We start from the raw sequence: 22,423 nt of genomic DNA on the forward strand, positions 1-22,423 counted from the left end.
ATTGTCGGTGGAAATGCTCGATCATTCCGTTTGCGCAAGGGTGGTAACTGGTGGTCCTCAAGCGTTCAAAACCGATGGTCAGCTCGAGGAGCCAGAAAAGGTGCGACTCGAACTGTCGTCCTTGGTCGGTGGTTACGCGGCGGGGGGTGCAAAACGAGCAATCCAGCCGGTGAAGAAGTTGAGGCGACGTCTTCCATGGTGATTCCCTCGAGGGGCCATGCCTCGGGCCATCGAGTGTACCGATCGATGGCGGCGAGGCAGGAAAGGGTCCTATGATGTCGAGGTGGACGTGCTCAAACCGACCAGAGGGCTGAGGGAATGTTCCGAGTGGAGACGTGACGTGCCTGGTGACTTTAGCGCGTTGGCATTGAATGCAGGAGAGCTCCCAGGTGCGAAAATCCCGCAGCATGGAGGGCCAGACATAGCGGTCAGCCACGAGGCGTGTGGAGGCGCGTATACCTGGATGGCTGAGGTTGTGGAGCTGGTTGAAAAGACCACGGCGCTGGGACAGGGGCACATAGGGCCTGCTTCGTCCGGTCGACATGTCGCAACAGATTGTGGCTGTCGACCCTGGAATGCGGACTTGTTGCAGCTGTAGCGAGGACCTGCCCTTGAGAAGGTCCTGCAGTTCGGCGTCCGTAGTCCGAGCCTCGGCGAGGATGTCCGCTGTTATCTGCGCAGAGCTGATGGCTGCTACACGTGAAAGTGCGTCAGCGACCACGTTGTCTTTCCCGCTGACATGTTGGATGTCGGTGGTGAAATGTGCAACGAACGAGAGTTGGTTCTGCTGTACAGGCGGGAGTATGTCGCGACGTTGAGAGAGGCGCAGGTAAGAGGCTTGTGGTCGGTACAGATGGTGCAGTTCTGTGCTTCGAGAATATGGCGAAAATGTTGCACAGTTTCGTATATCGCCAGAAGTTCTCTGTAGTTGGCTGGCAAACTTGTCGGGGCGGTGGTCGTGGTTTCGTCAGTGGAACTGGCGTTTGAAGGGGTCGTTTTCCGAGCTTCGAGTTTCTTGGAGAAGAACGCCAAGGGATGCCAGGTGTTGTCCACGCTTTGCATGAGGTCGGCGCCGATGGCGAAGCTAGATGCGTTCGTGAAGAGTCCCAAGCGAGCGTCTGGCACGGGATGGGTTAGAAGCGGGGCGGTGCAGAGAGCGGTTCTGCCATCTTCGAAGGTTTCGCTAACGTCGTTGTCCACGTGACGGGTTGGTTTCCTCGTAGGCCAGCCAAAGAATCATGGAGGGGAGCCTGGTAGTCGGCTGCGTTTGGCAAGAAACGCCTGTAGAAGTTCAGCATGCCGAGGAAACGGCGAAGGTCTTTAGCGGTGGTGGGTTGAGGGTAATTTTGCAAGTCCGAGATGCGTTGGGGCAAGGGCCGAGTTCCCTCAGATGAAACTTCGTGGCCGAGGAAGCGGACGACGGAAGCGCCTAGCGTGCGTTTGTGGATATTGACGAGTAGACCGCGGTCATCGAAGTGTTCGAACAGCAGACGAAGGTGCCTGTGGTGCTCCTAGGCGTCGCGGGAAAATACCAGTATGTCGTCAAGGTAAACAAAGCAGAAGCTGAGGCCGCGGACGACTTCCTCGATGAAGCGCTGAAAGGTTTGTCTTGCGTTCCTCAGGCCGAAGCTCATGAAGGGAAACTAACAAGCCAAATGGAGTGATGATTGCAGTTTTCGGGACGTCAACCGGATTGACGGGTATCTGTGTGCAGGCCTTCACCAAGTCTAGCACGGAGAACACGTGTCAGCCATTATGCGATGGCCGAAGTCCTGTGTGTGGTGGACGGGGTACCTGTCCGGGATGGTGCGCGCGCTGAGGGCACCGTAGTCCCCACAGGGCCGCCAGCCTTCGGTCTTCTTCGGAACAAGGTGGAGTGCCGAGGCCCATGGACTGTTAGAGCGGCGGGTGATTCCTTCGCGGAGCATTGCCTCGAACTCTGCTTTGGCTATGCGCATGCGGTCCGGGGCAAGGCGACGGGCGCAGCAGAAAACCGGGGGGCGCCTGAAGTGGTCCGGATGAGTGCACGGTAGTGCGCTGCACTTTGCGTGGCAGTCCGCTGGGGCGCGTCAATCCGGGAAATCCGGCGAGGATGGCGTGGTATGGCGAATGATTGTCAACACTGAGTACCTTGACGCTTGGCTGTTGGGCGGTCGTTCGCTGGCCTGGTGTGGAATATCCCATTGTCGCGTCGATAAGGAGGTCGTTACGGCAGTCCGAAAGGAGGTTGTAGTGGGCCAGAAAGTCTGAGCCGATGATTGGCTCGGCGACGTCGGCAATGACAAAGTTCCAGTGAAAGTCACGGCGTAAGTTTCTGAGCTGGATGTGCAGGCGGAGCGAGCCGTACGTCTTCAGTGTGGAGCGGTTTGCCGCACTGAGCTCGAAAGACGTTGGCGGGCGAGGACCTTGAGATGGGATCGCGGGTAGCAGCAAATGTCGGAACCGCTATCGACAAGGAACCGCTGCTTCGTGATTTGGTCGGTGACGAAGATGCGATGGCCTCCGGGTTGGCAGCTTGCGGCCGTCTCGAGCTGCCGTTGGCGTTTTCCGAATGCCCAGCGGAACAGGGCGGTCGACATTTCCGGGGTCTGTCCCCGAAGCGTCGGTGGTAGTAACACGCGCCGTTGTTGTCGGGTTGCCGCTACGAAGTGGTGTTACGCCTTTGCGAGTGGGGGCGCTGGTGCATCGGAAGACGTTCACCCAGGCGTTGTTGAATGCAGGTGAGCTGTCGATCGATGTCGTCGATGCGGCGTGCAAGCTCTGCGGTGTTCACGGTGCGGCGACAGCCTCGATGGTGGGCGACAACTCCGGCAAGGAGACCTCGATGACGCGTCAGCTGAGCCCACAGAATCGCCTGAACGTGCATTGGAAGTCGTTGGAGCCAAAGTGATCGCAGGAAAGATTCCTGGACTTCCATGTTACCCGCAAGAGCACGCATGTGGCGGAGTAACTGCGAGGGTTCGCGCTCGGCAAGTTCTGCGGACTGAAGTTGTCTCACTTTCTGGTCTTCCGAGAGTGACAGCCGGCGGATGAGGTATTCATACAGGACCATATATTCATTGGACCATATATAATTATAGAACAAACTTCTCCTGTGAACTATCGTGTTACTCCCGCCGAGCTTCCTTCGGATCGCCGTTGCCGTGGTGCTGAACTAGTTCATGTTTCGCGTTTGAAGCCATTCGTTCGACGTCCCTTTTCCATCTAAGCCGCGCCCGGGCTGGCCGCTCGCGCGCGGGGAGGAAAATTAGTGTGAACATTATTCATGCGCTTCATCTTCTATCTGTATATACTCATCATCACTACTCTGGCCTGGGTTGTGGGACTCTCGCTCGGTGAATAAAAAGAAGAGTTGGTGTGCGACCTAAACGTTGCTTCACAATAATAATAATAATAATTGGTGGGTTTAAAGTCCCGAAACCAGGATATGATTATGAGGGCTCCGAGGGCTCCGGAATTATTGACCACCTGAGGTTCTTTAACGTGCACCTAAATCTAAGATTTCCAGTATTTTTATATATGGTTCGTCGACGCCCTGATTCCGTAGTGCCTCCGTAACTGCTGATACTCGACCGAATCAAATGCCTTCTCGTAATCTATGAAGGCTATATATGGGATTTGGTTATATTCCGCGCATTTCTGTATCGCCTGATTGATAGTGTGAATATGGTCTATGGTCGAGTAGCCTGTACGAAATCCTGCGTGGTCCTTTCGTTAATTTAATTCTAATGTTGCCCTAATTCTGTTAGCTATTATATTTGTCTATTAGCTCTTATCTATTTCTCTATTGACTATTAGCTTACGGACAACAGACAGTAAGCTGATCGACCTGTAATTTTTCATATCCTTGACGTCCCCTTTCTTACGGATTAAGATGTCACCATTCTTTCAGGATTCTGGTACCCTTACCGTAAAGAGGCACTTCGTATACAGGGTGGCCAGTTTTTCTAACAAAATCTGTCCACTGTCTTTCAACAGATCTGATGTTACCTGATGCTCACCAGCGGATTTGCCTCTTTACCCTCCAAGGCTTTCCCTATTTCCCCTGTCGTTACAGGTGGGATGTCCGATTCCTCTGGGCTACTACTACTTCCTACATTATCTTCCTGGTTGCCCCGGCTACTGTACAGTTCTCTGTAAGACTCCTCAGCTATAGTACATAAGCTATCCTATCCATATTGTTAGTGACTTTGCCTTCCTTGCCCAGCAGGCTGACGACGAGGAAGTCGAGTCCTGGTGCGGCCACGCGAAAGAAAGAATGATCACGTATAGTGAAAGTCTCATGCATTACCGTAGGGCAAGATTGAAGTACCCACCCCCTGACAAGTCGCTAAATAAGCACCAGTCGACAACATGGCGATTATTAGAGACACGAACATTCCCTACACCCAACATTCGCGTATACCCGGACGTTTATACACCACAATGCAACACTTGCGGGGTGGCTCGCGCCAATCTAGACCACATTATCTGGGCATGTCCCGCAGCGACACACACTATCAAACACAGCAAGAACCCTAAATTTAAGATAACCACGCCCGAGCAGTGGGAGGCTATGCTGCTCAGCGCGTGCCCGGATGACCAACTCTGGCAGTCCGGCTGGCCGAAGACGCCGCCAAGACCAAGGGTCTGGCTGCCGCCTGAGGAAGGGGGGCTCCGGTAGGGCTAGTCTCCCGCCTCCCTTGACCCCAGCAAGGTAAAAATAAAGTTGTCTCTCTCTCTCTTTTTGCATACATCTGGTTTTTACCTGTACCCAGTTTTTCACCGCTCTTCACCGCTTTGAGGCTTTGTCCGTTCTAGAGATGACTAATAAAAACATGGGACGAAGTCAGTCACTTGCGAGCCGGGCCGTGTCCCCTGCCCCTACAGCATAAATAAAACAAAATAATACAATTCGACTTCCTAGATGAAGTTCAGTAGCGGTCTATGCAATTCACGGATCCATTTGGAATCAACGTCCATCGGCACTGTCGACGAGCTCAAGGTGAGGTTCTGATATTTAAAGAGTACTCGAGAGAGTATAGTCGGCGTATACTAAAATGCCGCGTATTTTAGTACCGCGTATATATTAGACCGCGTCGCTCGCACCATATATGTAACAAACGGTAAGCTTTTATCGCCCTTCGCTGATACTACCTGCAGTTGTTGCATTTTAGAAATGCTGGTTGTGATTTCGCGTGTTGGCTAGCCGGTGAATGTATACCGCAGATATGTATAGTCGTGAGCAAGATGAGCTGCAACTCTGAAATTACCTTTTAAATAGAACATAGCGGCTAAACGCAGCGAGCAAGCCCAAAAGTGTTCGTGACATAAAATGCTCAAACGGAAAGGTGTCTATGGTAATTCAGTACGTCACATTTACGTTGGTGCATTACAAGTATTTGTACACTAAACATTATTATTGCATTTATATGGACAGTCTCGGCTGGTTTTTGTCCGTCCCAGTCGCTGCCGTAATGCACCGTATAAGTATATATATATATATATATATATATATATATATATATATATATAAACGCCCCAAAGAAAAATAATTCAGAAAAATGCTTCCGAAGCGCGCAATCGAACCAGGGACCTCTCGCTCGGCAGCGCGTAGCGCTAGCCACTACGCCACGGAACGCAGATCGTCCACGTCGCTAACGGCGAGCGTTATATACACACCCTTTACCGCTGGCCGGACTCAGAGACGGTAGGCGCCTATAAGCGTTTCTTCATTACCAGCGAGATGGCGCGAGGAGCGCGCTGGGCGAGGAGCACGCCGATACTCTTTGCCCTGCAGGGCGTGGTCGCCTTCGTGCGCTTATCTCAAGGAAAGAAGGGGGGCGGGCGCGGGGTAGAGCGGGGGGTTGTATGTCTTGTGCTTTCCCCACGATGTCCGTGCTGAAGTCATAGAGCGTACGACCGTGTCTTCGCTCGCTGCCGCGGCCGTGTTTGCGAATAGAGCGCGCTGTTCAAACAGAAATAAGTAACAACTGCGACATTTAGTTCGCGCTCGTCCTGTGTATACCTGTTCGTTCGTTTCGTGCGTCCTGCTTTATGTTTCAGCAGAGCGCTTCAAGTATCGAGCTGTGACGCATGATAGTTCGCGCTCGTCCTGTGTGCGTTCTTTTCGTGCATCCTTTGGGCTCGAGCGACGCGCTGACAATTTTGAACTGCTTTCCGTTCTCCTCGTTACATTCCAATTTGTTGCTATCGCATTCATTGCTTTGCCGTTGCGGCGAAACTGTGACTTTTTGATGACAACAGAACGCCTTGACGGCATCGGCACGCGGTAACGCACATGCCGTTTAAGTGCTACGTCCGATATACATACATAGTACATACGCTCGGCAATACCTACACTGACTGCGTTATTTATTTCACATTTCATGCCTAGAGATACACGCAGATGCGTTCGTATATGTGTAGTGTTTTACGATGTAAGAATATTCAAGCGGGGACGTGTTCGTTTCGTGCTCCCACGGCACCAACGAGCAGCGGGCGACCGAACGGCTGGCTCGCTCGAGATATGCACTTTTCCCATAGTGCTTCACGACCCCGCAGGGCGTTCTGGGATTGCTTGAAAAAGGTTCTTTAGCAAGAACCTCCCAATGCATTCACCCTTAACTGATCACGTAGCGCAAAATTTGACACAGGACAAGAGAGGGGGACGAAGACGAGCGCTTACTTCCAACAAGGTTTATTTCGAGGAGCGTACACATATATACTCTCGAAATGCGGAAAACAAACAAATCATTCAAGAAGCTCACAATTGCCATGCGCGAAAATCTTACATTCTCAGGAAAGACAATTCTTTTTGACAAAGCCCGAGAGAGGGAGTGCTAATGCAGTTCAGCCCTAATCTACAAATCCTCTCTGCCTCGATACTTTCCCTTGTCGTTTTATTTCTGTTTTTTCCTACGATAATGGTGTCATGAAAAAGCGGTTTGCAGCCACACGTACTGCAGTGCAATGCCAGGAAACCATCGCGACCATTCTTGACATTACAAGCATGTTCCCGGAGCAGGTCATTAATACAGCGGCCAGTTTGTCCTATATACTTCTTGCCGCATGAAAGAGGTATCTGATAGATTGCATTTGCTGTGCATGTGACAAACGGGATTTTATGCTTTTTTGAGCAACCTCGTTTTGCATTTGAGACATCCTTGGTGCACAAGTACGACAGCTTTTTCGGGGCAGAAAAAACCACCTTCACATTGGCCCGCTCCCCAACCTTTTTCAAGTTGTGGGAGACTCCATGTAGGTACGGGACTACAGCAAGCCTCTGAGGCCTTACTGGCTCAACATGTGGGAGCGCTTGTTCCGAGAGCTGAAGCTTCTTCACCAAACTTTCCGCAACTGAAACCTGTATGTGAGAAGGGTAACCGGCATTTTAAAGAGCAAGCAGAGCGACTTTCGAATGCCGGTTACCCTTCTCACATACAGGTTTCAGTTGCGGAAAGTTTGGTGAAGAAGCTTCAGCTCTCGGAACAAGCGCTCCCACATGTTGAGCCAGTAAGGCCTCAGAGGCTTGCTGTAGTCCCGTACCTACATGGAGTCTCCCACAACTTGAAAAAGGTTGGGGAGCGGGCCAATGTGAAGGTGGTTTTTTCTGCCCCGAAAAAGCTGTCGTACTTGTGCACCAAGGATGTCTCAAATGCAAAACGAGGTTGCTCAAAAAAGCACAAAATCCCGTTTGTCACATGCACAGCAAATGCAATCTATCAGATACCTCTTTCATGCGGCAAGAAGTATATAGGACAAACTGGCCGCTGTATTAATGACCGGCTCCGGGAACATGCTTGTAATGTCAAGAATGGTCGCGATAGTTTCCTGGCATTGCACTGCAGCACGTGTGGCTGCAAACCGCTTTTTCATGACACCATTATCGTAGGAAAAAACAGAAATAAAACGACAAGGGAAATTATCGAGGCAGAGAGGATTTGTAGATTAGGGCTGAACTGCATTAGCACTCCCTCTCTCGGGCTTTGTCAAAAAGAATTGTCTTTCCTGAGAATGTAAGATTTTCGCGCATGGCATTTGTGAGCTTCTTGAATGATTTGTTTGTTTTCCGCATTTCGAGAGTATATATGTGTACGCTCCTCGAAATAAACCTTGTTGGAAGTAAGCGCTCGTCTTCGTCCCCCTCTCTTGTCCTGTGTCAAATTTTGCGCTACGTGATCAGTTATGCATTACCAACATGCCCAACTTCATACTCTTGGCATTCATCCTCTCTCTCTAGGCTATTATCTGATGCTTTGCAATCATATCCCTCAATAAATTTTTATTATAGATCTGCACTTTATTATTTGCCTATAACTATCAGTGCAATTATTAACTCCTTTAAATTGTGGAAGGTTGTCTTGAAGGGCCAGTTGCTGCATGTTACTGCGTTGAAAACAGCGCCAAAACGGGACGAAAGGTAAGGAACAAACAACACAAGCGCTACTCCTTTGTTTTCTTAGCCTTCGTGCCGTTTTCGCGATGTTTTCAACGCAGTGACATGTGACAACTGGCCCTTCAACACAGCCTTCTGCAATTTGTTTCTCTTACATCAGGCTGTTTCGCACCCAGTGTTTTGCATAACTCATCCATGTGCCAGCGCTTGTGTTGTTTTTTCCTTAGCCTTCGTCCAGTTTTCGCGATGTTTTCAACGCAGTACTCCTTTAAATCGTGACCTCTCGTAAATGTTTCCAGTGGCACATGCCAGTGATAAATGGCATGTATATTAAAGGAATAATTATCATTGATTACGAATTAATGATTTTTATCGCTGCTAATATTTAACGATATTCTATTATTTCCCGCCATCGTACTGTAGCTGCATAGATTGAGATACTATCTATCTTAATTATTTCCTACACTGACAGCTTTCATCCCTACATTTAAAATACGTTGAATTCATTGTCGCCATTCATTACTAATGGACTGCATGCCACGGTGGCAATGTAGATCAACATTATCAAGTCATTCCTACTATGAATTCTGCTTGGCTAACCTCATCCTAAATTCCCACAGCTTGCAGTCAATCGCGCAAAGCTTGGCTAGAGGGGAGCTGGTCGACACTTGGCTGGTCCTGGCTTGACCAGCCAAGTGTCGGCACATGCATTCACACGGCGGTGCACGAAGTGTTCACGGGATCTCATTGTAAATCGAGAGTATAGACTAGGTGTTGATCGGGTTCGATTGGGTATCGCTTGGCAATCACAACACCAAGTAGTTTATTTAGCTTAAGTAGATTCATTAACATAATTAGCGTAATAGCATTGTAACGGAAAAACACCGCGAGAAGACAGGGACTGAAGGGGCACACACACACAGCGCTTGTGTGTAAGTGGCACAATGGTGACTTGGTCTCGATTAGCTTGCATCCCAAGTCAGATTAGTCTTAATTCTAACTTAATTAGCTTAATTAGACTAACTCGCACATTCGACGCTCGGTCTCGACCAGCTTGTATTCGAAGTCAATCTAAGCCTCATTAGATAATTAGTATAATTAAAGGTAATTATGATTAATATTATATAATCTTAGACTTTACTCGCCACATCTTGCCGAGCGCGGCATGACTACGCACACCAGTCTCTCGGCTCGGCTTAATTATGGCTAATTAGCCTTTGACTTAATTATGCCTGGCGAATTATGTTTTGCCCTACTCAACTAGGCCTAATTACGATTGGCTATGATTCACTTGCCTAAACTAGGCACAGCTATGCTGAGCGCGCCGGCATGATGATGATTGTCTACATCGCAAGTCGGACGTAGGGTGAGCATAACAGCTCTGCCGTAGAAATAAATATTTTAATTGTGCTGCACAGCCCCTAATTGCCAATTAGCAATACATTCAAAATGTATTCAGCCTCTTCCTCTATGCTTTCATTTGATGCATTACAATGATATCGTCCTATTAATTTATTGACCATCTACCCACACTTGATAATTGCCTACAACGATCACTAATAAACTATCAAATATGTTTCTCTTGTATAAAATTTCATTTCACGCCTTTTCTCACTTGGTTCCATAGATTTTCTCCAAAAATCATCCCCGACTACTAATCATCGATCACTACAAAGATAATTGCGTGTTATTATCTATATCTGATCACAATGTCATACATTTATTACCGTATATATTTCGTGTACCTATGCTTCTATACTGAAAGACCTCTATTGTAAGCTTAAAATTAGTAATGTCATTATTACAAGTGATTACTTACATCGTCAAGGTGGAAATGTACTAATGTTGAGGAGTAAACCTCAGTCAGCGTGAATTCTTGCGGGTCATTGTCAATTTTGTTAATTATCCATAATAATTAGGCTAAAAGACCCCTGATCACTAACTAGCAACTTAAGATTCTTATATATTTCATCCTCTTCGTCTCCACTCCATGTGATACATTACAACGCGATGCTCCGAGTAGCTCATTCTTATTTACCCCTTTCCTATTTAACACTAAGTGTAAGTATTAATAATTCCAGAGTACAATTACCGTATCTTTTATACCTTTTATTAGTAATTAGCTATAACAGTAGCTACTGCTAGTTACATGCGATAGCCATCTAGTATCAATGGTGTACGTTGCAATACTATCTATAAATATATATTATACATGTCATTCTATACTGACCGCTTTCACCAATACGTTTTAAATAAATTGTTAAATTCATTACTACATTTGATTACGTATACTCAGTAGAGGAAGATTCGCATGCGTATCAATGTCTTTTGTCAATTCTTACTTGCTTTGAATTACGAGGAGCTATTCTCGTTTTTGATCATCTGCTCTAATTAACCTACGATTTCTCATTGCTAATTATCAATGGAAGAACTCCACAGTATTCATACCCTCCATATCTTGAGCAGCTTCAAGAAAAACAAACTTATGCAAAAACACTGACATTTTCGCGTGTTTTGGGGAAACCGAAAACACTATGAAGCGCATGCACCCCTATAAGGTGGTTTTTCTGCAGCGCACCTTTTTACAAAACTTCCCGTCGAACCTCAGAAACTTGGCCAACATCATCCAAACTTCACAGATTACGAAGATTGAATAATCGAGATTGGATCACTTCAGCGATTTAAGCAGGTGAGGGCACATTGTTTTTATATAAATTTTTTAATTCTCCCCTATGGAGTTTCACATAGCACATAAAAGTGGTACTCGAACCCAGGAAGTTTACGGAAATAAAGCGAAACTTCTCGCACTGTGAGGTGATGAATCTCAGATTATATGGACGAAGTTATTTAAGCGTAAATTGAAGCGTTGCACTACAATCAATGTTTAAAGGTCGTTTCCCATTCAGTGATGCTGCCACTCAGCAGCCAACGCAACAGATGACGCTAGTTGTCGATGTCCCGAATTCCTGGACATGGCATTCCAAAAGACCGAGCAGACAGAGAGAGGAGGCGGAGGCGCCGCGCCAGCCCGGCTGGCTGGCGAGTCACGGGCCATGGCGCCACAAGGGCGCCGAACGGCAAGCGCGCGATATGTACGGCGTGTACGGCGGCGCCTTCATCGCGGAAGCCCACCGAAACGCGTTTCACGAGAGTTCCGTGACTCCCGCAAAAATGCTAACTCTCTTTTAGTGCTGCTACCTTCTAAAAGGGGTCAAATGGATACCAGAGGAGAGTCACGGTGCCGTGACCCTCTTTTGACTTTTTTTTCTTAAGGGTATTGGATAGCAGCGATGGGAAAGCTACCAAAGAATTAGGACGAAGTAAGCAAAACTACATTTTACGATAACTCAAGAAGAAGCGCTTTGCTGTTTGAAGCAAGGGCAGGTTGCCTTAGAACGCGTAATTATAAATCGAGATTAAGTAAAGAAGAGAAACGTGCATGCGGGGCGACGGACGGGCCACGTTTTAATTGAATGTGGAGATATACACGGGGGTCTATGTTAGGGGCACTGGCCTAGGCGAAGCCATAGGTTTCAGGCAAGACACTGGAAAGGTAAACAGGTCGGCCATTGAAATAAGTAAAAGACGAGCGGACGATTGGTGGCACTAAAGTACAGAAAGTTAAAAAGAAGTACAAAACTAAGGCTAATCCACGATGAAGCGTGGAAAGTTGGGCGGTGAATTTATAAGGTTTTTTTACAGGAAGAGAACCTTAATCCAGCTGGACAAAATTAAGCCGTATTGTGATGATGATGATGATGATGATAATGGTAACAACAACAACAAAATATTGATCTTTGTGGAGCGCAGAGCACTTGCCCGTTATAAAAGGGACACTCTTTCATCCATGCATGCGCCTTAATTGAAAAAACTGTCACGGCCCCTTATAGATATCTGGAAGGCGAAAGCCATTTGCTTTTTCTTCGTTTTCTCAGTTGATGCCCCCACCCTGGAAAGATTTCTGCACCTAGCGCAGTTGTGCACTGCCTCCGGGATCGGAGGCACTGAGCTTTCTCTACCTCCGGGATCGCCCCACTTATGACCAAGTGAGGATGTCTTGTGATGAAGTCATCATTTGACATCCCGTTGTAATGTCACAGTGAATTCATTATGACTTAATGATGACGTAACAAATTCTGGCTATCTGTGACGTCACGATGACGTCATGAGGGGACGTCGTTATATCATGAATTTTCGCTTCACTCGCATTGACGCCGACGGCCACTTTTCGTGTTTGATGAGACATCTAAGGCTTTGGCCTCCATAACTGTTTGTGACCACCATCGCAAAATTTAAAAGCCCCTCCACGCAACGAACGAATGGGAGACGACGGAGAGTGAAAAAACCGTCCATGAGAAACAACAACAATGCTAGCAGAGGCATATGTGACGTACTAACTTTCGTCTCTGCCCTATGCTGGTGACATGTGAAGTAAGGCGGTTCCAATTTTATTCTAAAAAAGACAGTTTTCGGACCTCTTTAGGGATGTAACCTTCGGATATGTCGTGCGGACCGTCTACATTCCTCGCTGATTGATGACGAGCAAAATGTGTAAATGGCCCTTCATCTTATAAGAAAACCGTATTACCGCCCCACTACCCAGGGTTGCCAATGGTGGCTACTTTTCGCCAAATTGGCGAATTTGAGGGGCCCGTGGCGACCTAAAATTATGAATGGCGACATGGCGAATTTTTGGCGATTTTCGGCTTAGGTCTCCACTGAGTTATGCATCCTAAGCTCAGTGTCTTCCCAACGAATGAACGGCAACATTATGTGTATTTTTGTTGGTTTTAGACCCAAGAGTAGAATGTGCACATTACGCGTCATTCCGTATGTCCGTCCTGTAACTCGTGCGTATCTCCTCAATTCATCTAGAGGCAGGAGATACGGCAACGTCCCCCAGAGACATTCTAGCAAAATGTAAACCGCGAGGGGGCAGTGTTTGACTATAAGTTAATAGCTTGCGGCGCTTTAAGCTTCTCTAAAGTTTCGCTTCTGAAGGGGGCTGAAGGTTCCAACCATTTGTTCCGTCAAAGCTCCAAATGTTCTGAATAGCTCGGCGACTTATTTACTGTTGCAGTACCCCCAATTCATCTGGTAAAGACTGTTTTGGAATAGCGAAGAGAGGCGGGTACGCGGCTGTCTGTGCAATAAAAAATTATTTATTCAGGCATTTTCCACTGCTCTCCGTGAGCGTGTGCAATGAAAACAATTGCTATGTAACATTTTACATTGCCTACCTGTTCATTAATAACGCATCGGATTGACGCGTGTAGATATAAGGGACTATAAGAAAGGGCTGGTGACGTCCTTTATCATATTAGTTCACACTGAAAAGGTGTATTTTTTTTGCTGGGGTTTAACGTCCCAAAACCACCATATGATTATGAGAGACGCCGTAGTGGAGGGCTCCGGAAATTTTGACCACCTGGGGTTCTTTAACGTGCACCTAAATCTAAGTACACGGGCCTCAGACATTTTCGCCTCCATCGAAAATGCAGCCGCCGCGGCCGGGATTCGATCCCGCGACCTTCGGGTCAGCAGTCGAGCGCCATATCCACTAGACCACCGTGGCGGGGCACTGAAAAGGTGTAAGACTCAGTAGTGATCGGTTCCTGTAAGAATTCTGTCGTCTTACCTTCAATAAACCTTTTAATCCTTTTAATTCATAATGTTCGCGTAAAGCTGGCTACAAACAACGCTTTCACAGTTTTCGCCCAATGTTTACCACACTTCTACCTTTGAAACGAGCGGACAGGGATGGAAGGATATCGTGAGTGTTTCATTCATTCACCCTTGCTCCACCACGCACATCTTGCGGCTAGTCGGAGAAGCAGCAGCATGCACTCCCATGGTAATGCGGGCCATACGACTGTCATTGAGAAACGTCAATATAATTTAAGGGTCTTGGATGGTACTGTATTCTACGGGGCTATACGTGAGAGGAAATTTTTATTACTAGGTATGACGCACATATCTAGAATGGCAACTTGTTTGGCGAAATTTGTAAAAAAATGGCGACTTTTGGCGACTTTTTGCTCGTAGTTTGGCGACATTTACTCGAAAGTCAGTGGCAACCCTGCCACTACCCCAGGCTGGCCGAGAAATTCCGAAGATCGCCTACAAGTATAGTGTAATTACCCTATGGTTGGCCACTCACCCAGGATTCCAAGAAGGAGAAGTCCGGCAGGACGTCTGAATCACTGCTTGAATCACTCCAGTCCGACATTATTGGAAACATACGGGAAGGACGCAATACCTGCATAGGAAATCGATAGGGTGACAGGCATTCGTAGTTCCGTAATGACAGATTTCTCGTCCCGATGTAAACTCTGTTTTCTTAATGCCACAGAGGCCCTAATTTGTTTTATTTCTCTCCTAAAAGCACGAAGAATTTTGGTACGACATTTACACGTGCGAACTACTGCGTGCCACCGCCAGTTTGTCATGTGTACATATATAACTGTCCACAGAACATACGTGTGCACACGAGCATCTTCATATCAAATGAAGAGCATCGTGAAGGCAGCTTGGGCCCATGTTTTATTCTCAGGTAAACAACGAAGCCAGTGCATTCAGACATTTGGTGCATTTTTAGTGCTGGCGGCTTCCAGCTGGTCTCATCTGAAGCACTATCAGTGTGTGACGCCTACACCACCATCAGTGCCTCTATTTATTACACTTTATTAAATAGATGCTAAGGCACTGAACAGAAGCTTTCTTGGATATTGAGTCACGCCAAAGTACAGCACCTTCGTAAAGTTCGAACAAAGGAGTCCAAGGGGAACAGTTTATTTTGCTCTCAGTGCTTCGTCGTTAGTGAGAAACAGCCACTTTGTTGCTTCTTTTAACATTACTTAGAATAAAGCCAGACTTGTTTTGAGGTGTATGCCCTTCTCAATGTTTCTGGAAATGATATGTTACACCCACAGAAAGGTTTATTGAGACGCGAAGAAACGGTAGTTATAACGGTGATAAGCGCGCACTGACGTACTTCTAATGACAGGCGAAAATGTTCCTGCCATCTATGATGCCTACCGAACACCCAGGTGCACAAACCCAAACTAGGTACAACTGTGACGATATAAGCAAACATCCTGCCTTTTACATACCGAAAGCACGCTCACATCTTTCAGAGAACGAGCTCTCATGCTTCATCTTTATTTCGGACATTGGCAAATACCTAAATGTACATTCGCCCTCTCTAAGACAAAAGGGCACGAATGCCTGACAGAGCGTCATACCCCTTCTTATACACACATCACTCAGAGGTGGTTATGTGAACTTGATACGGGAAAATGTATCCATAATAAAAAGAAACTATGCTAACATCGGAATACAGTGCTCACTGCCAGACGACATAGCAAACGTACATACAAGATTAGAACAACTATACAAGAGTGCAGTACAGATATATAGAAGGACCACTGAAAATGTAGGTTTTTTTAAGTGTAGGTTTCATCGCCGCGATGTGCTAAAAAGGGCAAATGTTTCGATTCCATTATTTCGCAAGGGGACTGACAAATGATCATTCGTATCCATTTAATTTCTGAGGGCTTTTCTATTTTATTGCGGTAGCAATTATATGGACACACGAGGTGCACTTTTGCCGTCGGTAACGACGTCATGTTCTGCATCAAAATCGACAACATCGTCATGCGCTTCGCATGTTCCACGGGCGAGTGAGAGCGCGAGCTCTGCCGAAGAACCCGGCTCAGGAAGAGATGAAGCGAGCCGGCTGTCTCCGGGCGTACTTCGACCAGGCGGGCGTGGTCGTGCGCGTCGTATCTTTACAGGAGATCAGCGGACAGCTCATGCCTTTGTACGCATTGTGTTCTCATCACAAAGTTTGCGTTGAAGCCATAGACAACGCGAAGGTCGCTTCGATCGCTGCGGCTGCCGCTTTTCGTTACGTCAGCGTTTTAATGCGATGGCGTTAAATAGCTCGTTTCGCAGAAATTCCGGTGTCGTCGTCGGCATCGTCGGTTGTCAGCGAAATATCAGCGTTGACCGTGATCGAAAAATCCAGAAAGATGCAAGTAAAATAAATTATAAAAACCTTTGGTTTAAGTGAGAATAGAACTCAGGCCTTCTTTGTGGCAAGCAGGTCACCACAAAGCCACGCCATCGCTTGAAACAGCTTCCAAAAAAAAACTATATGAATGTCTTGTAGCGGGAGGAGTCTCTTTAACGCATGGAAATCAAGCCAGGCGTCAAAACATGTGAATAGCGCAACGAGTGGGTGTTTTAAAGGCCCACCCATTACAAAGCGCTCAGACATATTTAATCATCGTCATCAGCAAAAGCATCAACAAAGTATATAGCAGCTAGGTTCGCGTGTTGCTTTACGGACGCGTAGTGGGCCCTTCCCTGATTCGCAAAAGTGGGCTTTGCGCAACTGTGCAGTACTCACGGATTCAAAGAGGACAATTTAGGGCTAAGTAGTGTTTTCGTTTCTACAGTCTTCGGTTCGGGTGATATTGGTGTAATTTCGACTCGAACGCGCAGAGCAGAGCCAACATTATCTTTAGAGACCAGATTCGTCGCGACATGACGTGGTTATCACGAGCAATTGCGCATACATGTCGTTATACTAAAAAAGTTTGATGTCACGTTTGAATCCGTGAGTACTGTACTTGCAGTAAGCATTCTAGGATAGTTTGAAACGGCCAATGGTATGCGCACAGACGTTCGTTTTCTCGCGGCAGGGTTGAGCCATGCACCGAGACCCGAATCAAGGCTAGCAGTTGAGAAGCGATGCGCACACGGGGCCCAATTACGCTATCGCGTTCTACTCTGGAAGGCGAAGTTCAAGCGTCCTCCAAGATTTGTTTGACTTACGCGGTCTCATACTAGAGGAGTGAGCTTCTAGCCTTACTTCGTATAACATTTTTTTTAATGTATCGAATGCTCCTAATTTCGCTAACACCTCCAGTTTATTTTTTTCATTAAATCTACACTATTTACTATTAGAAATGGGTCTGCACACAACTTTTTTTTATATTTGTGCAGCCCTACAACATTAACAGAAAAAAGGGAAACTTATCGACATAAGCGTGACGAACATCCCCAACACTACAATGCAGGACTACTAAACATTGATTAAGAACAACGGTTCAAAGATTTCGGTATGTCAAGTTTTACTAATGCACAAACTTGCGAATACAGCGCACGGGGAATAGTTCTTGAGCTACTCAAAGGCTAACAAACCACCGTTAACACTTTAGCATAAACAATCGCATCGGCTTATGCAAATATAACTACAGGAATACCACAGGAGTCAATACTCGACCCTCTGTTGTTCATAATTTATATAAGCCATCCCTGTTGCATAGCATGTTCCCCCCATGCTACTAGTATATGCAGATGACCCTCATATATTTTAATATCTGGGGTTTACCGTCCCAAAACTACGATATGATTATGAGGGACGCCGTAGTGGAGGGCTCCGGAAATTTCGACCAGCTGGGGTTCTTCAACGTGCAACTAAATCTAAGCACATGGGCCTCAAACATTTTCGCCTCTATCGAGACCCTTATATATTTTGCAGCGATACATTCATTCAAGCACTTGAACACCAGACAGGTTAATAATTATGTAATCACACTTTCGGGTTTGCTTTTTTAAAATAAATTTAATTGCAACAAAATGTTAGTAAGACGCAATACATAGTATTTGCTCCCATTGATGTGTCTCGAGGATGGGTAGAGGCTGGCACCTAGGCTCTGGCGAAAAAGCACACTTCTGAAGCTTCTTACGAAAGAGAAGACACGTTTTACTTAGGTAATTACAGGAGGTTTTAGAAAAGAACAGAGACGCGTCTTCACATGACAAAAGCTAACTGCACTTTATTTATTTATTTATTTATTTATTTATTTATTTATTTATTTATTTATTTATTTATTTATTTATTTATTTATTTATTGAATACTGTGGGCCCTTTCAGGCCTATACAGGAGAGGGCGTACAAAATAAAGAGGACTTCATATTAGGAAAAGAAAAAATGGAAAATCCGCAGTACAAGGTAACCATAACAGAGACAACAGCGAAGAAAGAAAAAAGCAATAGATTAACCATGCATATAAGTATTTCAATGGGTATAAAAAAAACTAGCATAAATATTCAAGACAAACGTTATGCCCTAGGAACAAGACAACATGAAATACAGTGAGATGAAAACTGTTGAACACATTTAACAATGTGCAAGTAAATGCGTGATACATTGTTTTTGTCTTTAAGGAAACTTATTGCAATGCCTCTAAATGAGATTCCAGCAGCGACAAAAAACGCCAGGCCTGCGCTGAAACCGCAGCACAGTCACAGCGAAAGCTGGAAGAGCGGCGTTTCTAGAGCGGGTTGTAAGCCATAGAGTTTCCTAAAATTAACTAGAGGGGACTCTGGCGCTGCGATCGTTCAGCTACCATGGGAATGATGGGTAGTACACAAATTTGCCTAGTCTTCGTGCTTGCGGCTTCAAACGTACTTGTGGCTTTGTTTATTGCTATGTTTTGGTTTTCTTTAGGATAAAAGAATGGATCGTTGTGAACTTCGTGACCATATTTGAATTGCTGAGCCTAAAGAAGTTAAAGTGGCGAAGTGTAACTGTTGACTTTCTGCTGAACTTCGTTTTTCAACAAAGCGGATGCAGCCGACGCGGAGCCAAACGGAGCCGAAAGTACGAAGTTTAGACAAATTTGTGTACTATCCATCATTCCCATGCCGGCTGAAGCGTCATGCGTTGCAGCTCCCATAGACACTAGCGCCAGAGTTCCCTCTAGTAAGTATTGTGGGAAACTATGTTGTAAGCTCTCTTGGGGCTACTAATACAAGTACCCACTACGCCATAAATACAAGCAAGGTACCCACTACGCCATAAATCACAATTTCTGTGAAGTTGGGAAGCACCTACTCAGCCATTATTCGTCATCCTGCGGAGAGGCGAGGCACCAGCTACACGTCTGTAAGGCATTATGTGCGCTTTGTTGACGCGACGACTGATGACGATGAAGAATTATGGCTCATACCTTTGTAATGGGTTGGAAGCTTTAAACGGCCCACCAGTTATGCAATTTGCATTGGGTGACGCCCGGTCGTTATTTCCCTCTCCCGCAATGCTGTATAATATACGTTGACGTGAGAGCGCGAGGGGGGGGGGGGGCGAAGAACTTTACTGAGACCCCGAGGAAATGGATCATGCGCTTATGGGCTTCCTTGGCAGCCAATACAAGTGCACTTGCGAGGAACCCACTACGCTATAAATCATTGCAATTTTCGAGAAGTAGGAAAGCAGGCACTATGCCATTTTTCGTCATTCTACGGAGAGCCGTGGTACCTGCTAAACGCATGTAAGGCATCATGCGCACTTTGTTGATGCTGTGCCTGATGACGATGAAGAATTATGGCGGAGCCCTTTGTAATGGGTTAGAAGCATTCAACAACCTAATCGTTGCGCAATTCGCATTGTGTGACGCCTGGTTACAGAATTCGCGCTGTGCGACGCTTGGTGCTTATTTATTCTTCAACCACGTTATAGTACATATGTTAATGTGGTTCCTTCCCGACATGAAGCCTGTATAGGACCTTTTTGCAAGGTAGTTTCAAGCACCGGCATGGCTCAGAGGTTGAATACTGGGCTCCCACGCAGAGGGCCCAGGTTCTAACCTCGTTCCATCCTGGAATTTTTTTTCTTATTTCGTTTTTTTTCTTATTTCGAGCGATAGTGGTTACGGACACCGGCGGCGGCGGCGAACTACGGCGCCAAAAACGGCCGCTGAAATGACCTCATAACAGCTTTCGCTGTAAAATGAATCAAGTGATTGAGCGCTGACGACGTCATTCGGCAGGTCATTCCACAACTCTATAACTGCGGGAAAAAAAGAATACTTAAAACGCGTTACAGCGTGACAAGAATGGGCGTATGCATTTATCGTTGTTCGTTCTGCTGGAGTGATGGTTCGGAGCTTTTAGGTATATGTCCCTATTTATATTTACTGAGTTGTTCGAAAGAAGGAGAAAAAACCTCGGACAGGCCAGCTGCCGTCGGCTGGCGAGAGTTGCGACACGTGCTTGCAAACGCAGCGCGTAAGCGCTCTCCTGCCTGGCATACTTTGAATAAACGAATCTAATAGCCCTATTTTGGATTTTTCCTAATACATCATTCATGTACTTTTGGTGCGGGTTCCAAAGTATTGCTGCGCATTCTAGGATGGGTCTAATTAGTGTTTTGAAAGCTGTTAGTTTAACCTGAGGAGAAGTGCCAGTGATATTACGCCTTAAAAAGCCTAGTTGCTTGAATGCTCGTGCAGACACCTGATCATATGAACATCCCACTTTAAAGACTGCGTTATTGTGACCCCCAAGTATTTTACGGTATTCCCGTGTTTGATGTCTGCTCCAGAGAGGGTGTATTTAAAGTGGAGTGGTGTCGTTCCATGGGTAACTGTAACACACATAGTTTTATCTGCGTTAACTTGCATGCCGTGTTTTTCTCACCATTTTCCAATATTCTCCAAAGGTTGTGCTAGTAGGAGAGTTTATGACGCACGTCTGCAAAGAGCCTCATTGTAATACCTGGTTCCATAGCGGTGTAAATGTCATTGATGTAGATAAGGAAGCGTGTTCGTACTCGTACTGATCCCTGGGGAACGCCGGAAAACACGCCGGCGCGGTTAGACTCCGCAATATTAAAAGAAACATACTGGCTACGACTGGAGAGATAAGCAGCAATCCAAGAGACTATTTTCGAGTTAACGCCAAATGATTTAAGGTTTTGTATGAGTAACGAGTGCAGGACGCTTTCGAATGCCTTAGAAAAATCAATAAATATCGGACCTACCTCCTGTCAGAATCATTAGCTGCAGCGAGATCATGAGTAATTTCTAAAATTTGTGTAGTGGTCGAAAGCTTCCTTCGAAAACCGTGTTGGTTGGGGTAAAGCAGATTATTATCCTTCAGGTAGTTCATCAGTGCTTTATTTATGATATGCTCCAATAATTTACAACATGTGCTTGTCAGTGATATTGGCCTGTAGTGTATCAGTTGTTTGTTCCCGCTTTTATGGATAGGAATCACCTTCGCACACAACCAGTCATCAGGAAGCCCCGCTGTTCCTAACGATAAGGAAAATATCTTCGCAGGAAATGGGATAACGGAGCAGCATAGCGTTTAAAAAATGCATTCAAGCCTTGCGATTTTTTGACATCAAGTTGAAGCAAATCAAGTATACCAGATTCTGATATTGTTACCTCTGGCATGAGGCCTTCGTTGTTAAACAACGTTCGTTGTACGCGTGAAAATTGAGTGCAAGTAAGTGGCAAAAGCATCTGCAATAGTCTTCAACGATACTACCCGATATTTCCATTTCAGTCACAGAGCTTTCTGGTTTGGATAAGTGCTTCCAAAATTTACGCAGTTGGTTTACCAAAAAATCAGTTAAAGTGTTTGAGGAAAAGGTATTTCGGTTTTTAACTGGCGCTAAAGCTCGTTGAACGCAACGGATTTGTTTTTATGTCTGCGGATTCGTTGTACTTTTCAGGTGAATTATGCTTCTCGTAATCCATGGCGTTTTACGTTTAGTTCTCTTCAGCTTAGTGGGAATAAACGTTGTTCAGAATGTGCGATTCCGGATTTTAGTTTGTGCCATAGATCTACAACACCCGAAGACGTATTAAAGAAATCGTCTTGTAATGCTTCAAAGAAGTCTATAACGCTTTCCACGTTCGCTCTGCAGTAATCTTTAACTGATATGCGAGTGGTTGCATGCAATACGCGGCTACCCATGCCATGAAATGTGAACAGAATGAGCTTGTGGTCAGAGATTCCCTCTTCAATACTTATTTGTGGTGCTAAGAAGTCAGACACAAATGAAAGGTCAAGCACAGAACATGTCGACCCACGGACGCGAGTCGGTTCCATCACCAGCTTTGTCTACAAGAAACTAAACATGTCGAAAGGTGCGTCTGAACCTTTAACAGAAGTGTTTCCGATGGCAGAAGTGCCCCAATTTATTCCTGGCATATTAATATATCCAGTTAGTATTACTTTCGT

The 22,423-nt window shown here is 46.1% G+C and overlaps 1 protein-coding gene across 1 annotated transcript in view; it reads right to left on the minus strand.

Annotated features, from left to right (window-relative positions):
* Positions 1-22,423, minus strand: part of LOC125757137 (uncharacterized) — a 166,581-nt gene that overhangs the window by 123,589 nt on the left and 20,569 nt on the right. Inside the window, exon 2 of the mRNA XM_049412341.1 lies at positions 14,538-14,636. Within this exon, the coding sequence (XP_049268298.1) occupies positions 14,538-14,618 (81 nt within the window). The 5' untranslated portion in view covers positions 14,619-14,636. The remainder of the gene's footprint in view (positions 1-14,537; positions 14,637-22,423) is intronic.

Source organism: Rhipicephalus sanguineus, chromosome 1, assembly GCF_013339695.2.
Source record: "Rhipicephalus sanguineus isolate Rsan-2018 chromosome 1, BIME_Rsan_1.4, whole genome shotgun sequence".
NCBI lineage: Eukaryota > Metazoa > Arthropoda > Arachnida > Ixodida > Ixodidae > Rhipicephalus > Rhipicephalus sanguineus.